Source organism: Aulostomus chinensis, chromosome 3, assembly GCF_037954235.1.
Source record: "Aulostomus chinensis isolate RoL2024-O1b breed Wild chromosome 3, RoL_Achi_v1.0, whole genome shotgun sequence".
In the NCBI taxonomy this organism is placed as follows: Eukaryota; Metazoa; Chordata; class Actinopteri; order Syngnathiformes; family Aulostomidae; genus Aulostomus; species Aulostomus chinensis.
Genome location: NC_141322.1, coordinates 23,606,625 through 23,620,493, shown reverse-complemented (window position 1 = coordinate 23,620,493; position 13,869 = coordinate 23,606,625). Strand labels below are relative to the sequence as shown.

The 13,869-nt window shown below is 40.2% G+C and overlaps 1 protein-coding gene across 14 annotated transcripts in view; it reads right to left on the bottom strand.

Annotated features, from left to right (window-relative positions):
* Positions 1-13,869, bottom strand: part of r3hdm2 (R3H domain containing 2) — a 53,358-nt gene that overhangs the window by 3,197 nt on the left and 36,292 nt on the right. For 12 of the 14 annotated variants that reach the window (XM_086199824.1, XM_086199823.1, XM_086199832.1 and 9 more), the window contains 10 exons: positions 11,614-11,849; positions 10,612-10,778; positions 10,046-10,144; positions 8,457-8,747; positions 5,849-5,984; positions 3,639-3,796; positions 2,882-3,021; positions 2,331-2,428; positions 1,202-1,371; positions 805-949 (listed from right to left, as the gene is read on the bottom strand). In XM_086199824.1, coding sequence (XP_086055950.1) covers positions 805-949; positions 1,202-1,371; positions 2,331-2,428; positions 2,882-3,021; positions 3,639-3,796; positions 5,849-5,984; positions 8,457-8,747; positions 10,046-10,144; positions 10,612-10,778; positions 11,614-11,849 — 1,640 coding nt within the window. The remainder of the gene's footprint in view (positions 1-804; positions 950-1,201; positions 1,372-2,330; positions 2,429-2,881; positions 3,022-3,638; positions 3,797-5,848; positions 5,985-8,456; positions 8,748-10,045; positions 10,145-10,611; positions 10,779-11,613; positions 11,850-13,869) is intronic. The other 2 variants (XM_086199836.1, XM_086199837.1) reach the window with 1 other exon arrangement.

The following is a 13,869-nucleotide window of genomic DNA, read 5'->3' as shown; positions in this document are numbered from 1 at the left end:
AATGATAAATCCTTCTTTCTTAATGCACCGATAGTCACTGGCTAAGACTGGACAAGAAATGGATGATGGCAATGGAAACGACTCCCTGCATACAGGTCACGTTAAGGTGATTTAGCAGGTTAGGAGTGCTTTTTCAAACCGGGGTCAATAAGCACGTTGCTCATTTTCCAAGCATCTGATGAGGCAGTGTAATGACAACCTGTGTCATTGTGATATTAGGGGCTGGAGACTGATGCAAGACTGCATGTTTCTGTGTAACCGTGCACTCCAAAATGTGGGTGTACTTGTCAGTAGAGGTATCGTAGCAGTGTGTAAATATAGGTCAGAGGACAGGGATGAGGTAAAGCCTGAGCAGGTACAGAAAGTTTGACCAGGTGGCACGTTGCCAGTCATGTGAATCTGTTGGGGTGAAGCATGATGGCCTATTGGCTCACAGCGTAGAGGGCTTCTGTGAAAATGGGTGAAAGAGCACGAGTCTTTTCAGGGATTTTAATGCAGATGAAACACTCTTGTAGTTAAGTGTTTTCATGATACAAGAACTAGGGTTCCATATGGAACCTGTCTAAAATGCCTCGACTGTCAAACAATATCAAGGCAAAAATAAAATATTTCATATAGTAAACAACAACTCACAAAACACAACAGTAAATAGCAAAACAAATTGCAAAACAAGAGAAAAAAAGAGAAAACTCCACCATATCTGAAATCACAACAGCAAAAAAGAAAACCCAACAACATCGGGTAATTTGATTGGAAATATCTCTGTACACACAGTACTTACACCTTCACCGATCTCACTCATACCTTGAGCTGGTCCCCCTGGCCGTGGAAACTGGGAAATGAGGGGTAATGGTCCCAGGCCTGGACAGACACTGCTGACGCTGCCGGAAGGAGACGGGGTAGGAGACTGGGTGGGGGAGGCCAGGGGACTTGTCAGCTGGGTACTGGCCTGGACATAGAGGAGAGTAACATTTAAAATATTCCAGCTTCCAGATCACAGGATAATCTCTCCATCACGAGTTAACTGGATACTGAATCCATTCTAATTCTAAAACAGACACTTCATGTACCCCCTTGTGTCCACCAGGGGGTGACAGGCTAATGAGTAAATACAAGAATGAATGGGTGTCTGACCGGATGGAAGATCTACTTGGCATTTATCAAAGGCTGCCGCCCACTGACTGAAGGGCCTCCCGTGTACCTGTGAAGTGTTGTCAGGTTTGTAGAGCTCTCCTGGCTTGCTGGGTCTCTGCTCTATGCTGTAGTACTTGCATGGGTTCCACTGGACCAGAGGAGGATTCTGGGAAGGCTGTGGTCCATTGGGGACACTGAGCTGCATGACCATCACTCCAGGCCCAGGAGGCGGTACTCCTAGGGGCACACAAGGACACACAGACCCACAAAATTAACATGTGATTTACTTTTGATCAGTCATGAAGGACAACATCAACAGGCCTCTGGAGCAGAAGATCATCATTATGAACAGATACACATAAGCTGCTGAAAACATCAGCAGTCGGCAAGACCTATTGTGTTAAGTTGTCAATCAGTTGGTTTCACATTTAAAAATAAAGACTGAAATACAGCTTGAAGAAGAAATTACTAACATAGGACGGTCTTATTCAATCTGGAGTGATACACCTATCAAATATTCGACAAAGAACAGATAAACTTCCACATACAGAGCAAAGATTGAATGAATTAAGTGACCATTGTTTTTGATCAATATTTACTTGAGGCCAAATGAGCGCACAAGACCTTTGTGAATCTTTATTTTTCCAGGACTTCTTTAAACATGACCTTTTTCAGGACAGTGATTTACATGCTCATCATATGAACCCTGTGTACCTCCATCTGAACCTTCACCTAGAAACCTTTCGACTAATTTTGTGAAGATGAGCTACAAATGGCAACGTCATTAGTCACTGCAGTGTTTTTATAAAGCAGACTGGTTAAACAGGTCAGTATTGGGATAAACAGTTCTCTCTCACACACACACACACACGTCCAGACTGATGATGAACCACAGCTAGAATTCTTGAAAAATTAAACAGACACAAATTAGGTAAAGAAGGTGATGAACTGGAAGGGCTCTTTTCTCTCGGTATAAAAGGTTTAAGAACAACATTAAAGCTGCAGTGGCATTTAATTTACACCTTTAAAGAACAAACTTCAAATGTACTCTGGATGTCACTTGAAGGAAAACTTCTCCAGTGATTTGTTTTTTGGATGATTTTGATCACAGTTTTAAACATTTTAATCTAAGAGACACGACAATGCACCACATTATCCTAGGTTACACCTACTATTCCTACTACACCAAGTCTCACCTGAATATTGCTGCTGCAACTGTTGAGGGTTGCAGGGGGACGGCGAAGGTGTGATTTGATACTGCTCAGAGCTTGGCTGCAGGTAACCTACTGATGGGCTGCACATACAAAGAGAAAGAAAGCAGTTCCTTGGTGAGTAGGAATTTACATTTATCCCAGAGGATAAGAAAGGAAACGTAGGAAACAAAACATACACCCCAAGGGGCAAAGGTTTATTGTTAAGCGCTCACTGTTAGTACACTAAACCATCTGCTAAAAAATCAGACTGAAATGGACGTACAATTTTAATGGTTTTCCTTGTCGGACATAAGAGGAAAAAAACAACAACAGGGGTTTGAATCACAAGCATCTATGTAACTGCAATGACAGAGGAAAGGTAGGAAAGATTTCTCTTGCTGTTCAGTCTCTCTGTCCAGTACACCAAATGACCTAATTTTGGAAAGTACTAACTTCCAGCCTCAGTCACAGGGATGGGTGGTGTCATTGTAAATGTAGTGATACTACTGCCAATAAATCTACATGAACGTGATGTTTTATATCTTTGTACGTACCTTGTGCTATTCTGCTGTGTGGGTGTGATAACACTGTAATAAACAGGCATGGGGCCTTGGACCGACTGGCTGACGGGCACCATCACCTGCTGCTGGTACTGCTGCTGCACCACCTGCTGATTCTCATTGCCCACTGGCACCTGGATAAGTGTAAAAAATGAAAAAGACTATGTAAGTTATTCATGTTGTTCGGTCAAGCATGTTGCTTTGCTCTTCCTCACAATGTTAACTTCTTCATTAATATTTGGAAAAGCTTGGGAGTTTCAGGATGCAGAATTTCTTTCTAGTCTTTGTTAAGACCATAGAGGTTTCATAATTTTTCAAATAAAGGCAAAGGCGGAAGCAAGTGTTGGTTCTTGATAATTCTGCACACCCTCCACACAGTACTGGTAATCACATCACGTTAGATCCATTTAATTGTCATTTCCTCTTTTCTGCTGTGAAGATGGTTACTTATCAGTTACACAGAAATAATGCATTGTATTTTGGGGCATTGAACATCATTTGGACTTTATCATGAAATCTGTCAACTGTGCACCAGGTGGAGCTGTTAAACCTGGTTGGGCTAGCAGCATGTGTCAAGCGATCTATGCATATGTATGTGTGTGTATGGCTACAGCTCAACAGGCATGACAAGAAGCTCATTGTTAATATTAGAATTATTCTCTGAAGTTAGTCACTCATGTAAGTCAGAAATTTTTGTATTCATTAGTATTGTAACTTTAGATGCACTCCTGAACCTGTACAGCTCCAATACCTGATACGATGGCATCTGTGGGTACTGAACCATTATGCTTTGCATTTGTCCTCCCATGCCTGCCCTCTGGGAATTGAGCAGACCAGGGTTTTGGGGTTGCTGAACTCCCATCATGCCCTGGTAGCTCGGCTGCTGGCTGGGCATCATGGTCTGGAGACCTGATGGCAAGAGACTCAGGCATTAGTGGTAAAGTGGATTAAAATACTAACATGGTCTTTCACTACAAAGGCAAAATCACTGTAGTTTAAGAGTAGTTGACTTCCCTAAACATAAAAATGCTTTTGAAAGACAGTGGCGTTAACAGTAAACAGAAGCTAATTTTCTTTGTCTAGAAGGGACTCACATCAGACCTGCGAAGTATAAAAATTCACCATTATCAAAGGCAAATTACCGACAAGGGAACAACAATGGATCAATGCAAGGTTGCCCTGACCATGATCCGTGTGCATCTGGCTGGCTTGTACTATGAGCCAGAGTCCATGCCAGTTGTAAACAGTTTCTGTCACTTACTGTATAAACAAGCAATCAAGTTCACAGACCCACATTGAAAGAAACTGATGGATAAAGCCGACCGATTATTCCAAGAAAAAACAGAAAGATCTCTATTTTGATCCAGGCATATTTGACTTCACGGAAAAGCAGGGCCAAGGCTGTTTAAAATCAACCTTTCACCTTTTATACTTGAAACTACTTTGCCATGGAACATTAGAATACATTAACAAAATACGAATGAGTCATGATTTTTGAATTTTTAAATAATTACAAAAAAATAATTTATGAGACTGTCAGTGTCTATTGTCATACTGTCCCATTAAACAGTAACATTTGTGGTATACATTATTTTTTTCACAGTGGCAAACCATATGATTTGATTTGACGGGCTCAGTATAATAACCAGATTTCGGTTGGAGGCACAGGAGACCTTTGGCATATTGATGCACCTTTATGTTCCTCACCTTTCAGGAAGCAAAGCAAAGGAACTCGCCTGTAATTTATTAGCAGTTAACTGCAGCTTAAACTGTACATTCACTACTTCGATCTCTTCCTGCCAACTTTACTCTGATCATCTGCTCTGCTCTCGGTGCAGCTGCTGTCTTCCTCTCTCTCACATATTCGCTATACACACCATATGCACTACGCTAGGTTTTCTGTCTGTCTGTCAACATTGTACCTTATGCGTGTCTGCAAGTTTGCGGTTGGGGATCATTGTTGAAGAATGGCTGAACAGTTGCCAATGCATTTTAAATGTTACCACTGCTTGAAAGGCCCATCCACGAAAACTAAATCAAGTGGAATTTACTTGTCCTAAAATAAACAACACTAGGCAAGCCTACTTAAGGTGGACCTGGATAAATCAAAGTTGGGATATATGTTGATGAATAATGCACCCAACTAGCTTTAACCACACTGGGGTCATGCAAGACGTGCAACCTCAACATCACAGATCAGTTTTGTTTTTTGTTTTTTTTCCCCAACCTTATCCAATCTGCATGGCCCACATCACAAATGGAGCCAGTTCTGTGGACAGCCTTCCAGGCATATATGACAGAAACTGTGTAAAAAGCCAACAGAGTGTTTAACAATTGTTAAAATGAACACCTCATCGTACCAGAGGCACTGTGAGGCAGCAGTGCAATATTGTGTGCTAATTTTTTGAGCAATGAGAATCCTGCTGAAATTTCACAACAGACAGCTGGGAGACTGCAGCCACACAGGACAAACTGGGCATCCTTTGGCTAAACTGTGTGCTAAACAGTCCATTTGTCTGTGTCTGCTGAGACACAGAGAGCTCACAAAGGTGTGTTGATAAATTAAGTGTTTTTTCCCCCCCTCTTCTGCACAGCATCATAGAAGTCATATATTAAAGCGAAAGTGAAACTGCGTGCCAGCTGGCACCACCTCTCTATGCTGCCTTCAAATGGTTTTAAATATGGTTTTTCATCATACAGCGTTCTGTTATTTAAGCCATTATGTGGCATTTAACTCAACACGAGGAGCCCAACATTTTGCACACTAGGTACCTGCTGACCAAGCTCTGCAACACCCTCGCATGCGAGTTTCAACAACTTGTAGTCACTCCCTTCTAAGCCAGCTCCAGTGCCCCAGATCCAGCCATAAAAGAATTTAAGTGAATTGCTCCATTAGCGCTCTACATAAATCCTTCCTGCTACACAGGCAGATGTTTTGACAGCATGGTAAAATATACAGACCTGACTGCTGTGTGGGCTGAGGCATGGGTTGTGTGCGCTGGGCAGGATAAGACACCTGGTGGGACATGGGCTGGGCCACACGGTACTGCTGGCCTGAGCTGGGATACTGGCCAGGTGGGTAGTATGACACCTGTATCTGAAGAGAAAACATCGGGAGAAGAGGTTAATTAATAATTAGACCGATGATTTGAGGAAATAAGTGTTCATGCATCCCAAGGTTTTAGATTACCTGTCTTCAGACTTTTCAACCTGTGGAACACAGTCAATGCTGGGGAATCCCCAACCCTAAATTTTCATGGCCAAATACGTGATTACTTCCATCAAGGGCCGATCAATTCAATAAAACAGAAAAACAGATTTATTTTTCTTTAAACTCCCCTTGGATTTGTATTATTTTGGCACTCAAGATTAAGTTCCCAGGAATTTCACTGAAGTTTGAAAAAAAAGGAAAAAGCTAAATTAACTCATTCCCAAATTGTGTGTAACAGTGTATTTGCTCGGTATTTGAACAAACTGAGTTTGTTTTATATAAATGCTCAAAAAAGGAAAGTGTTTTGATTGTTTTTTCCGAAAAAAAAAATTATACCTGGATGAATGACATTAATATTCATGACAGCACCAGAACATCTGTATTTGTAAACAAACATTGACTCATTTATGCAACCAGCAAAAGAGCCCAACACACAGTCCAATATTCACTTTTTAGAACCCACTTTGAACTGCACTGACTCCTGAGAAAATTATCTGGATATTCAATTGTCAAATGTGTTTGTAAGACTATGTATGTCCTTATTTTATATAAACTGGCTTCTATTACTGACAGGGGGATCAGAGATTTAGTTGAACTTTTTTCTGAAAGCACCCGGCAGTTGTGACTGAAATCAATGCTATAAAAGCAGAGGGTGTTATATATCATTTCTGCTGTTGCCCTCAATTTTACATAAGATGCAGTGGATACAACACCACAGCTGTGCCTAAAAACTCCAGTGATTCCTTATCGTGTTCCAAAAGTGACGTGGAAACAGAATAAGTTCCAAGAGAAAGTCAATAACAGTGTTCAGGAGTTATAAAGGATGTTTAAGGTTAAAAAAATGTGTCTTATACAACCAGTCTAAATGTAGCATTATGCAATTTCCAAATCAGACATCGAAAGGACAAAAAAAGAGGAAATAAATGTTCAGAGGATCAATATTTTTTTCTGCCTCCACCTTCATCTGCATACATGACAGTGTTCAGCCCATTCTGAGGCTGCTGCGGTGTCAATATTTCCACTGCTATTGCATTGTCAACTACCCACATGCTGAACAACACAGTACAGATTCCTTTCCCCAACAATACTGTCTTTAAGTATAGAGATCTAAGAGTTAGGATAATTTTGAGGTGTGTAGGGTGATAAAAGGCATTAAAAGACAGCTTCTATATAGGTCGGAGCTTACTCTACAAAATAAAAGCCTCAGGAACAGATCAGCAGTAAAAAGACAGAAAAATAGGACACAAGGTAGACTGGCCTGCATAAAGTATAAAAGGAAGAATATTTTCAGTACAAATACAAGTACAAAGAATGTCTAATATTGCAATTACAACTCATATTATTGGATAATATGATGTCCAGTAAAAAAGTGTATATGGAAAAACATACAAGGAGGCTTATGTACTGTAAAATGTGCCCATGAATGAAGAAAGCCCTACATTCTACATTGGACCTCCTATAAAGATACCAGAGCTTGAGATAATGTTTTGCATGCTTCCATTAACAAGTTTTAAGAAAATACGAGTGACCCCCTGATGACCTCAGATCACACTAATGCTAATCCCTAATAAACATGTGCTCTCAGTTATTAAACCGCCCAAGAACCCTATTACAGGGCCTAATGTCTCTCGCAGGATGTTTAATGACTGGGTCAATTTAGTTTGTTCCCCTCAAATGAATTCAAATAACTACTTCACGGATTCAAGCAAAAGCTTAAAGCAGGGAAGAAAGCGTGTGAGTGACAGAGAGTGAGAGAACTTATTATTGTCACCGCCTCTGCAATTGGAGGAAAGTGACAGGCTAGCTGAATGACTGAGACCCAGCTTGTGAAGGCGACGCACTGCAACACTGGGTGAATTTTGATAGTTTACAGGAATTACATCCATTACATGTCACTCAGCCAGTTTGCAAAACCATGCTCATATCTGAATGTTTTCACCTTTCCTAAAACCTATACGTATAAGATTTATGGCATTCATGCATCACTGGATAGTATTTTACCATCTTAATTTGATGAAGAAAAAAGTAACTTTAGGTAAAGTGTGAACTAATATTTCCAGTGAGAAATTAATACTTATTTCATATAAATTACATATGTATTTCCAGTTTGCTAAATGTTAAACTTTTAGATTAAGACATTGATAGGATTTTATGTCGTGAATTAGTCTGATGAGGATTTAAAATATTTTCACAATACCTTTTTATCCTGACAGTAAGATAGAAAACAAAAATTTAAATCTCATTAAGAACTACCAATTTTATCTCCAAAGCCTAAGATATTCAGACCAAACCTAAATGACCTACATTTAATTTAAACTATGCTCAATGCCTTTAACTCATAACATATGAATGGTTAACCTGTTGAGGCGGAGGGGGCTGCATGTAGCCTTGAGGGGGTGGTGGGGCCTGCATGACAGTCTGGGATGGAGGTGGCGGCGGTGGTGGAGGATGAGGATGTCCTGTGGCAGGCTGGTAGCCAGACGGAGGAGGCATAGGCTGACCCGTGGTAGCCATTATGTAGCCAGTTTGGGGAGGTGGGTGCTGGGACAGAACAGTGGGAGGAGCCTGGTACATTGGGGGCTCTGGATTTTCACTGGAGCCCTGCCGACTAAGCGTCATCTGCGTGAACTGGGGTGCCAGTTCTTCTCCCTGAGGAAAAGGAATAATAATCATTATCAGGTCACTTATTAAATGCAAGTGTATTGGAACTGCGGCACAAGGTTAAACTGAGTAATTAGGAATTATCACCAAAGCTCCAATGCAAATTCCATGACAGTGAAGCAGTATTGCAGATGAAAAAAGGATTAAAGGAACAGTGTTTCACTTTGGAAAATACCCCTATCAGACAGATGAGTAGTAATATTAACTTATGTTCTAGCTTCTCTTTGCAGGAACGGGTCCTGATTGTGTGTGGGGCAGTTCTGTACATGGGTGTACCAGTGGCTTGTATTGCTGAGCGAAAAAGCTGAAGAGAGATCAATTCCTACAAGTACACTGAGCTGAATTTTCTCTTCTAACATCTTTTTCAAAGATAAGAGACTCAGGAGTCATTTCTTTAAATTTTTACCCAAACATTTAACATATTGTATGGTAAATCCAATACCATGGATGGTTCCGTGTTATGAACCAAGCGCAATGCCACACCTTTACTAGTTTCCTTACTACAATGAAACTTGTTACGTGATGGTCCTCATCAGGGTGTTCCTTAGGGTTTACGTCTCTAGCAACATTCATACTTACATGGTTGTTTAGGATCTATAATTTTCAGGATTTTTTATTAATTCACCATAAATTCCACAAAATCACAAATGTAGTAAATTGGAACAAAAAGTCAAAAAGATCAAACAAAAAACTATCACATTTTTCCCTCTAAAATGTTTTTAAATTTCTCAGTTGAATTTTCTTCCAGGGTAAGGTTTTTGTTTTGTTTTGATATACTGTTACAGCAGTAAATATGTGCGAGTATTTCGTAGTATCTTTGCAAAAAGAATCTGCATATACAAAGGAAGCTTCTGACTTCAGTGTTAAGTGCTTGTTGGATTAAAACACATGAATGATCAACGCATTTTTATGAAGTACCACAAAACACATCTGTGAGAAATATATATATTTTTGCGTAATTAATAGTAACTGCAAATCATGTGTGTTTAATTATGTATATGCAGACATGCACAACCATTAATATACAGGAATAGCGTACATTACTACACAATTCTTGTCCTGATTTCAGTCTCTCAGGCAGCACCAGATTTATTTTAAGTCAAGGACAAAGCCGTATCTGAATGTTCACTACAGTAAAGACGGTGGTTAAATATGTAGTCATTTACTAGAGTTGGGTTCGGGTGTTAAGTACAACACAGCACTGGCTAATTACAAATGTGAAAGTGCCAGCAAAGTCTTTAAGTATATTAATGTAAAAGCCATAACACTACAAAAGGTATCAGTACCATTGTGTACTGCTGGGGAGGAGAAACTGGCAGGAGAACCTGGGGGCAGGAGGGGCTGGAGTAGGAGACAGGCTGAGAGGGCTGCAGTGATGCTACCGGCTACACAAATCACCAGAGAGAGGGAGGAAATAAAAAGGCAGAGCATAGAGAGAGAGTGGGGCAAGTCAGTGAGAAGGAGGGTGTCAGAGGTAGGAATATATAAGGAAATAAAGATAAATGAAGACACAGGAAATATATGGGTTAGATTATAGAGGAAAAGTTGTTAATGAACAGATGGATAGTAACGAAAATTACATTTTTTAATTCTACAGTTGCAGAAACACACAAAGATAAATGTAAATAAAAATCTATTCAGAGAGGCAATAGCTAGGATGCAACACTTCCCTGAATGTCAAAAAAATCCACCTTATATTACTAGCCAAATTACCTTGATTTTACTGTACACATGCAGCCTCAGGAGCAATGCATAATTAATGTTGACCAAGGACCACTGTTGCATTATCCACCAGATGCAATATGATCATCTTTAACATGAAAGTTGGTATTGAGTTATTAAAATTACTTACCTGAGCAATGATGTGGTTGCCCATGGGATGTTGCTGTGGGGTAGGCAGCAAGGCAGTCTGGGGGGGAGCCTGGGGCTGTGGCTGTTGAGACGGACAGGGAAGCAGGCTACGACTGGACTGGGCGGCTGCGTTTGGGGGACACACATCAGGACTGACAAGGGGCAGGCCTAGTGATGCAAAAGATACAATAGATATAGGATATTGTATTAAATATTAATTTCTGGTATAAGCAAAAACAATGAACCCACAAAGACTTTCCTAACAAGACTTCTTTTCACATTGTCAGTTTCCTGGACCACTAGGGGGCAAACTAATTTCAGAAAGAGGTGAGGTCTCTCAGTAGTTATTTTTTTGGGCTGAATTAAATGATACCTCTAAATTCTTTCTTTTAAAAAAAAAAATCAAACATTTATTATAAGTCTAAGTCAACACAGAATTCTAAGCAAGTTCTTCAACAGTTCACAAATATAAGCCGTTATAAAACTCAGACGATATTAGCCACAGTCTTTTGGCACTGCAGTGCTCTGAGCTACATGGTGAGGAAAACATACTAAAATCCTCATCGTGACCATGCTGAAGTTAAGCAGTTGTTTACCAGGGTCATAAGCATAGTTAGGCATTTTATTATACTTACATTTGCAACTTAGCATAAAACACAGAGTATTTGCAACAGAGGGAGCTGTCATTAATTCAGCAGGTATTTAGTCATAAACAAGTATGTGATAAATTGAAACCTTGACCTGACAGTGGTGTTACAGAACAAGCCAGGGGCTCTCCAAAGTCATTAGGATTCATCATCTGGGAACCATAAATTCTGCACAAAATGTTTTGATAAATAATACCTTAGAAGCAGTGATATTTCACCAAACTCGAGAAAATTTTGAAGGTTTAGTAGATCATTAAAGTCATTTGAAATTATCTTCAGGAAACTAAGTTATCATTGTAGCTATAAACCAACAAAAGACAGTAAAATTTTACTAAACTTTTCTCTTTGGTCTTTACCTGAGCGAGAGCCTTTGCAGCTTCCCTGTGAGCCTTTGTTGCTGCCAAGGCTATCCCCCCTGGTAAGGATGGAGATGCCAGAGAAGCTGCTGGCCTTTGTGACGGGCGGCCGGAGGGTGCGGTTCGAACTGTCCGAATCTGTGCTGCTCCAGGGCCGAGGCTCCAGGCATTTCATGTCACTGTCTGTGCTGCTTTGACGACTGCTGGATGCCCGACTAGAACTCTCACGATTCCCTCTGAGAGAAGACCAAATGGAGAAGAAGAAAAGAGACAGAGATGAAATGATGCAGATAAACATACATATAAAAAATGAATAAAAAAATAGATTTACAACCAGGAAAGAAGGTAAAGGTAAAGTAAATGTTGAATTGAGGAAAGGTAAGAGGGAGTGAGTGACAGATGGGTGCAAATTACAACATGGAGCAGTTGGAGTGTAGGAGGTCAGAAAAGAGAGAGGGTGGCATATGGGTAGGGTGAGGAATATTTAGAAAAGCAAGAGATGTGCAATTAGGAGAATTTGTAAAAGAGAAGAATGACAATGAAAATGGACAGAGTCAAAGACAAAATGGGATGGGGGTTGGGAAAAGGGAGAAAAAGAATGTAAGTTCATAAACAGATGGAAAGGACAGTTTTACAGGTTTTAGTGTGGGGCATTCAGCACAGATGCATATTGGCTGGTTCAGTGAGACCATGATACAAATCAGGCAACAAGCCACCAAACAATATTATCAAGTTTAAACATACAACCACATTCACACACACACACACACACACACTCACAAACTGATTCAGAAGGAAACACACATGCAAAGAGAAAAGATGCTCCAGACCATCAACACCAGGGTCAAATAGCTCGTCATTGTGACACAGGGTGGGACAGAATTTGAGGATGTCAATGCACAAACCATCCAGGACTGGAGACGGAATTCACAAATATTACGTAATGTAATGCACATGTTATACAACTCAATACAGATGACAGATACACATGCACTTAAGATGTTGTATTACAAGCAACAAATGGAACACACACACCTGCAAATTAATACCAGTTGTACATAAAGAGACATTTAAAAGCAAATGTAATTTAATGCCAGACTCATACACACTATCAACAAAATAACCATTTTCTTCTACTTCACAACTATTGTTCTTTCAACTATGTCGCTGAATACACACTCAGTTTGTTGTTGCAATGCTGTCACCCTGAATAAGGGCAGCTGTCAAGAAAACCAATGATCACACTGCAAGTGTAACCATCACTCTGGGAAGCCCCTCCATCACCAGTGAATGGTTGGGTCTGTGACTGACATGTCAGCATTAAGAATGTAACAGGGTGAAAGGAATATTAAGCCTTCCTGTGCTTATGCTCACAGATACAAATGACTAAGAAAAAATAAATCTCAGTAAACAAAAATGTTTTAGCCACAGTACTTACTGCGGTGTAGCATTAAATTTAGTGTCAATAGCAAGCCTTTACAGAGGCCTACGACTCTGCATTGATGACAGCAGAGGGGGAAAAACAGCTACATCAGCTGTAAACATTTTTCTCTATTCCCTTCCTTTTAGAGGAGAGGTATAAACAGTACGTCCATGTAGCGTAAACAAGAGTCAAATTCACTGAAGACATGTAAGATTCATTGCGGGAATCTCAGCGATGACGATAGGGATGTGGTAAAGGTTGTAAAATCCGACGGTAGCTATAGTGAGTGGTGTTTGAAGGTAGCTATGGCTGATAAATTTTTCAGAGACTGTAATTAATGGAGGATCTATTTTGAGTCTCTCTCTTTGAGCACAGCCTATTTTAAGGAAGGGTGGGTGCTCAGCCATTCTCTGTAAAAGGCAGACACACACTTGTTTACTCTGTTCTACAGACAATGATTAGACCAGGATGAGCAGGAGGAGGGAATCTGCTGTTGATCACATGATATGTCCTCTCCACTCTCTCCTCACAAAAGCATCCCCCATCACATGCACAAACAGGTGATGCAGGGAAGCTAGACCATTATTTTTCTGTCCTTTTACACAGTTAACTAATATTTACTGAAATGGATTTGGCGTTACAGTATTGCCAAAGACCATATCATCACTTGATTAGCCTGGGCTGGCTTTTGGAATATACAAACAATATAAGGCACATATACCATGTATTTTATAAAGATTAATAATACAATAATTTTGGTCAAATGGGCCTTGATGCCCACAATTTTGTTTTTGAGTTATACAAATCAAACTGAACAGACTGGGACATCAGAC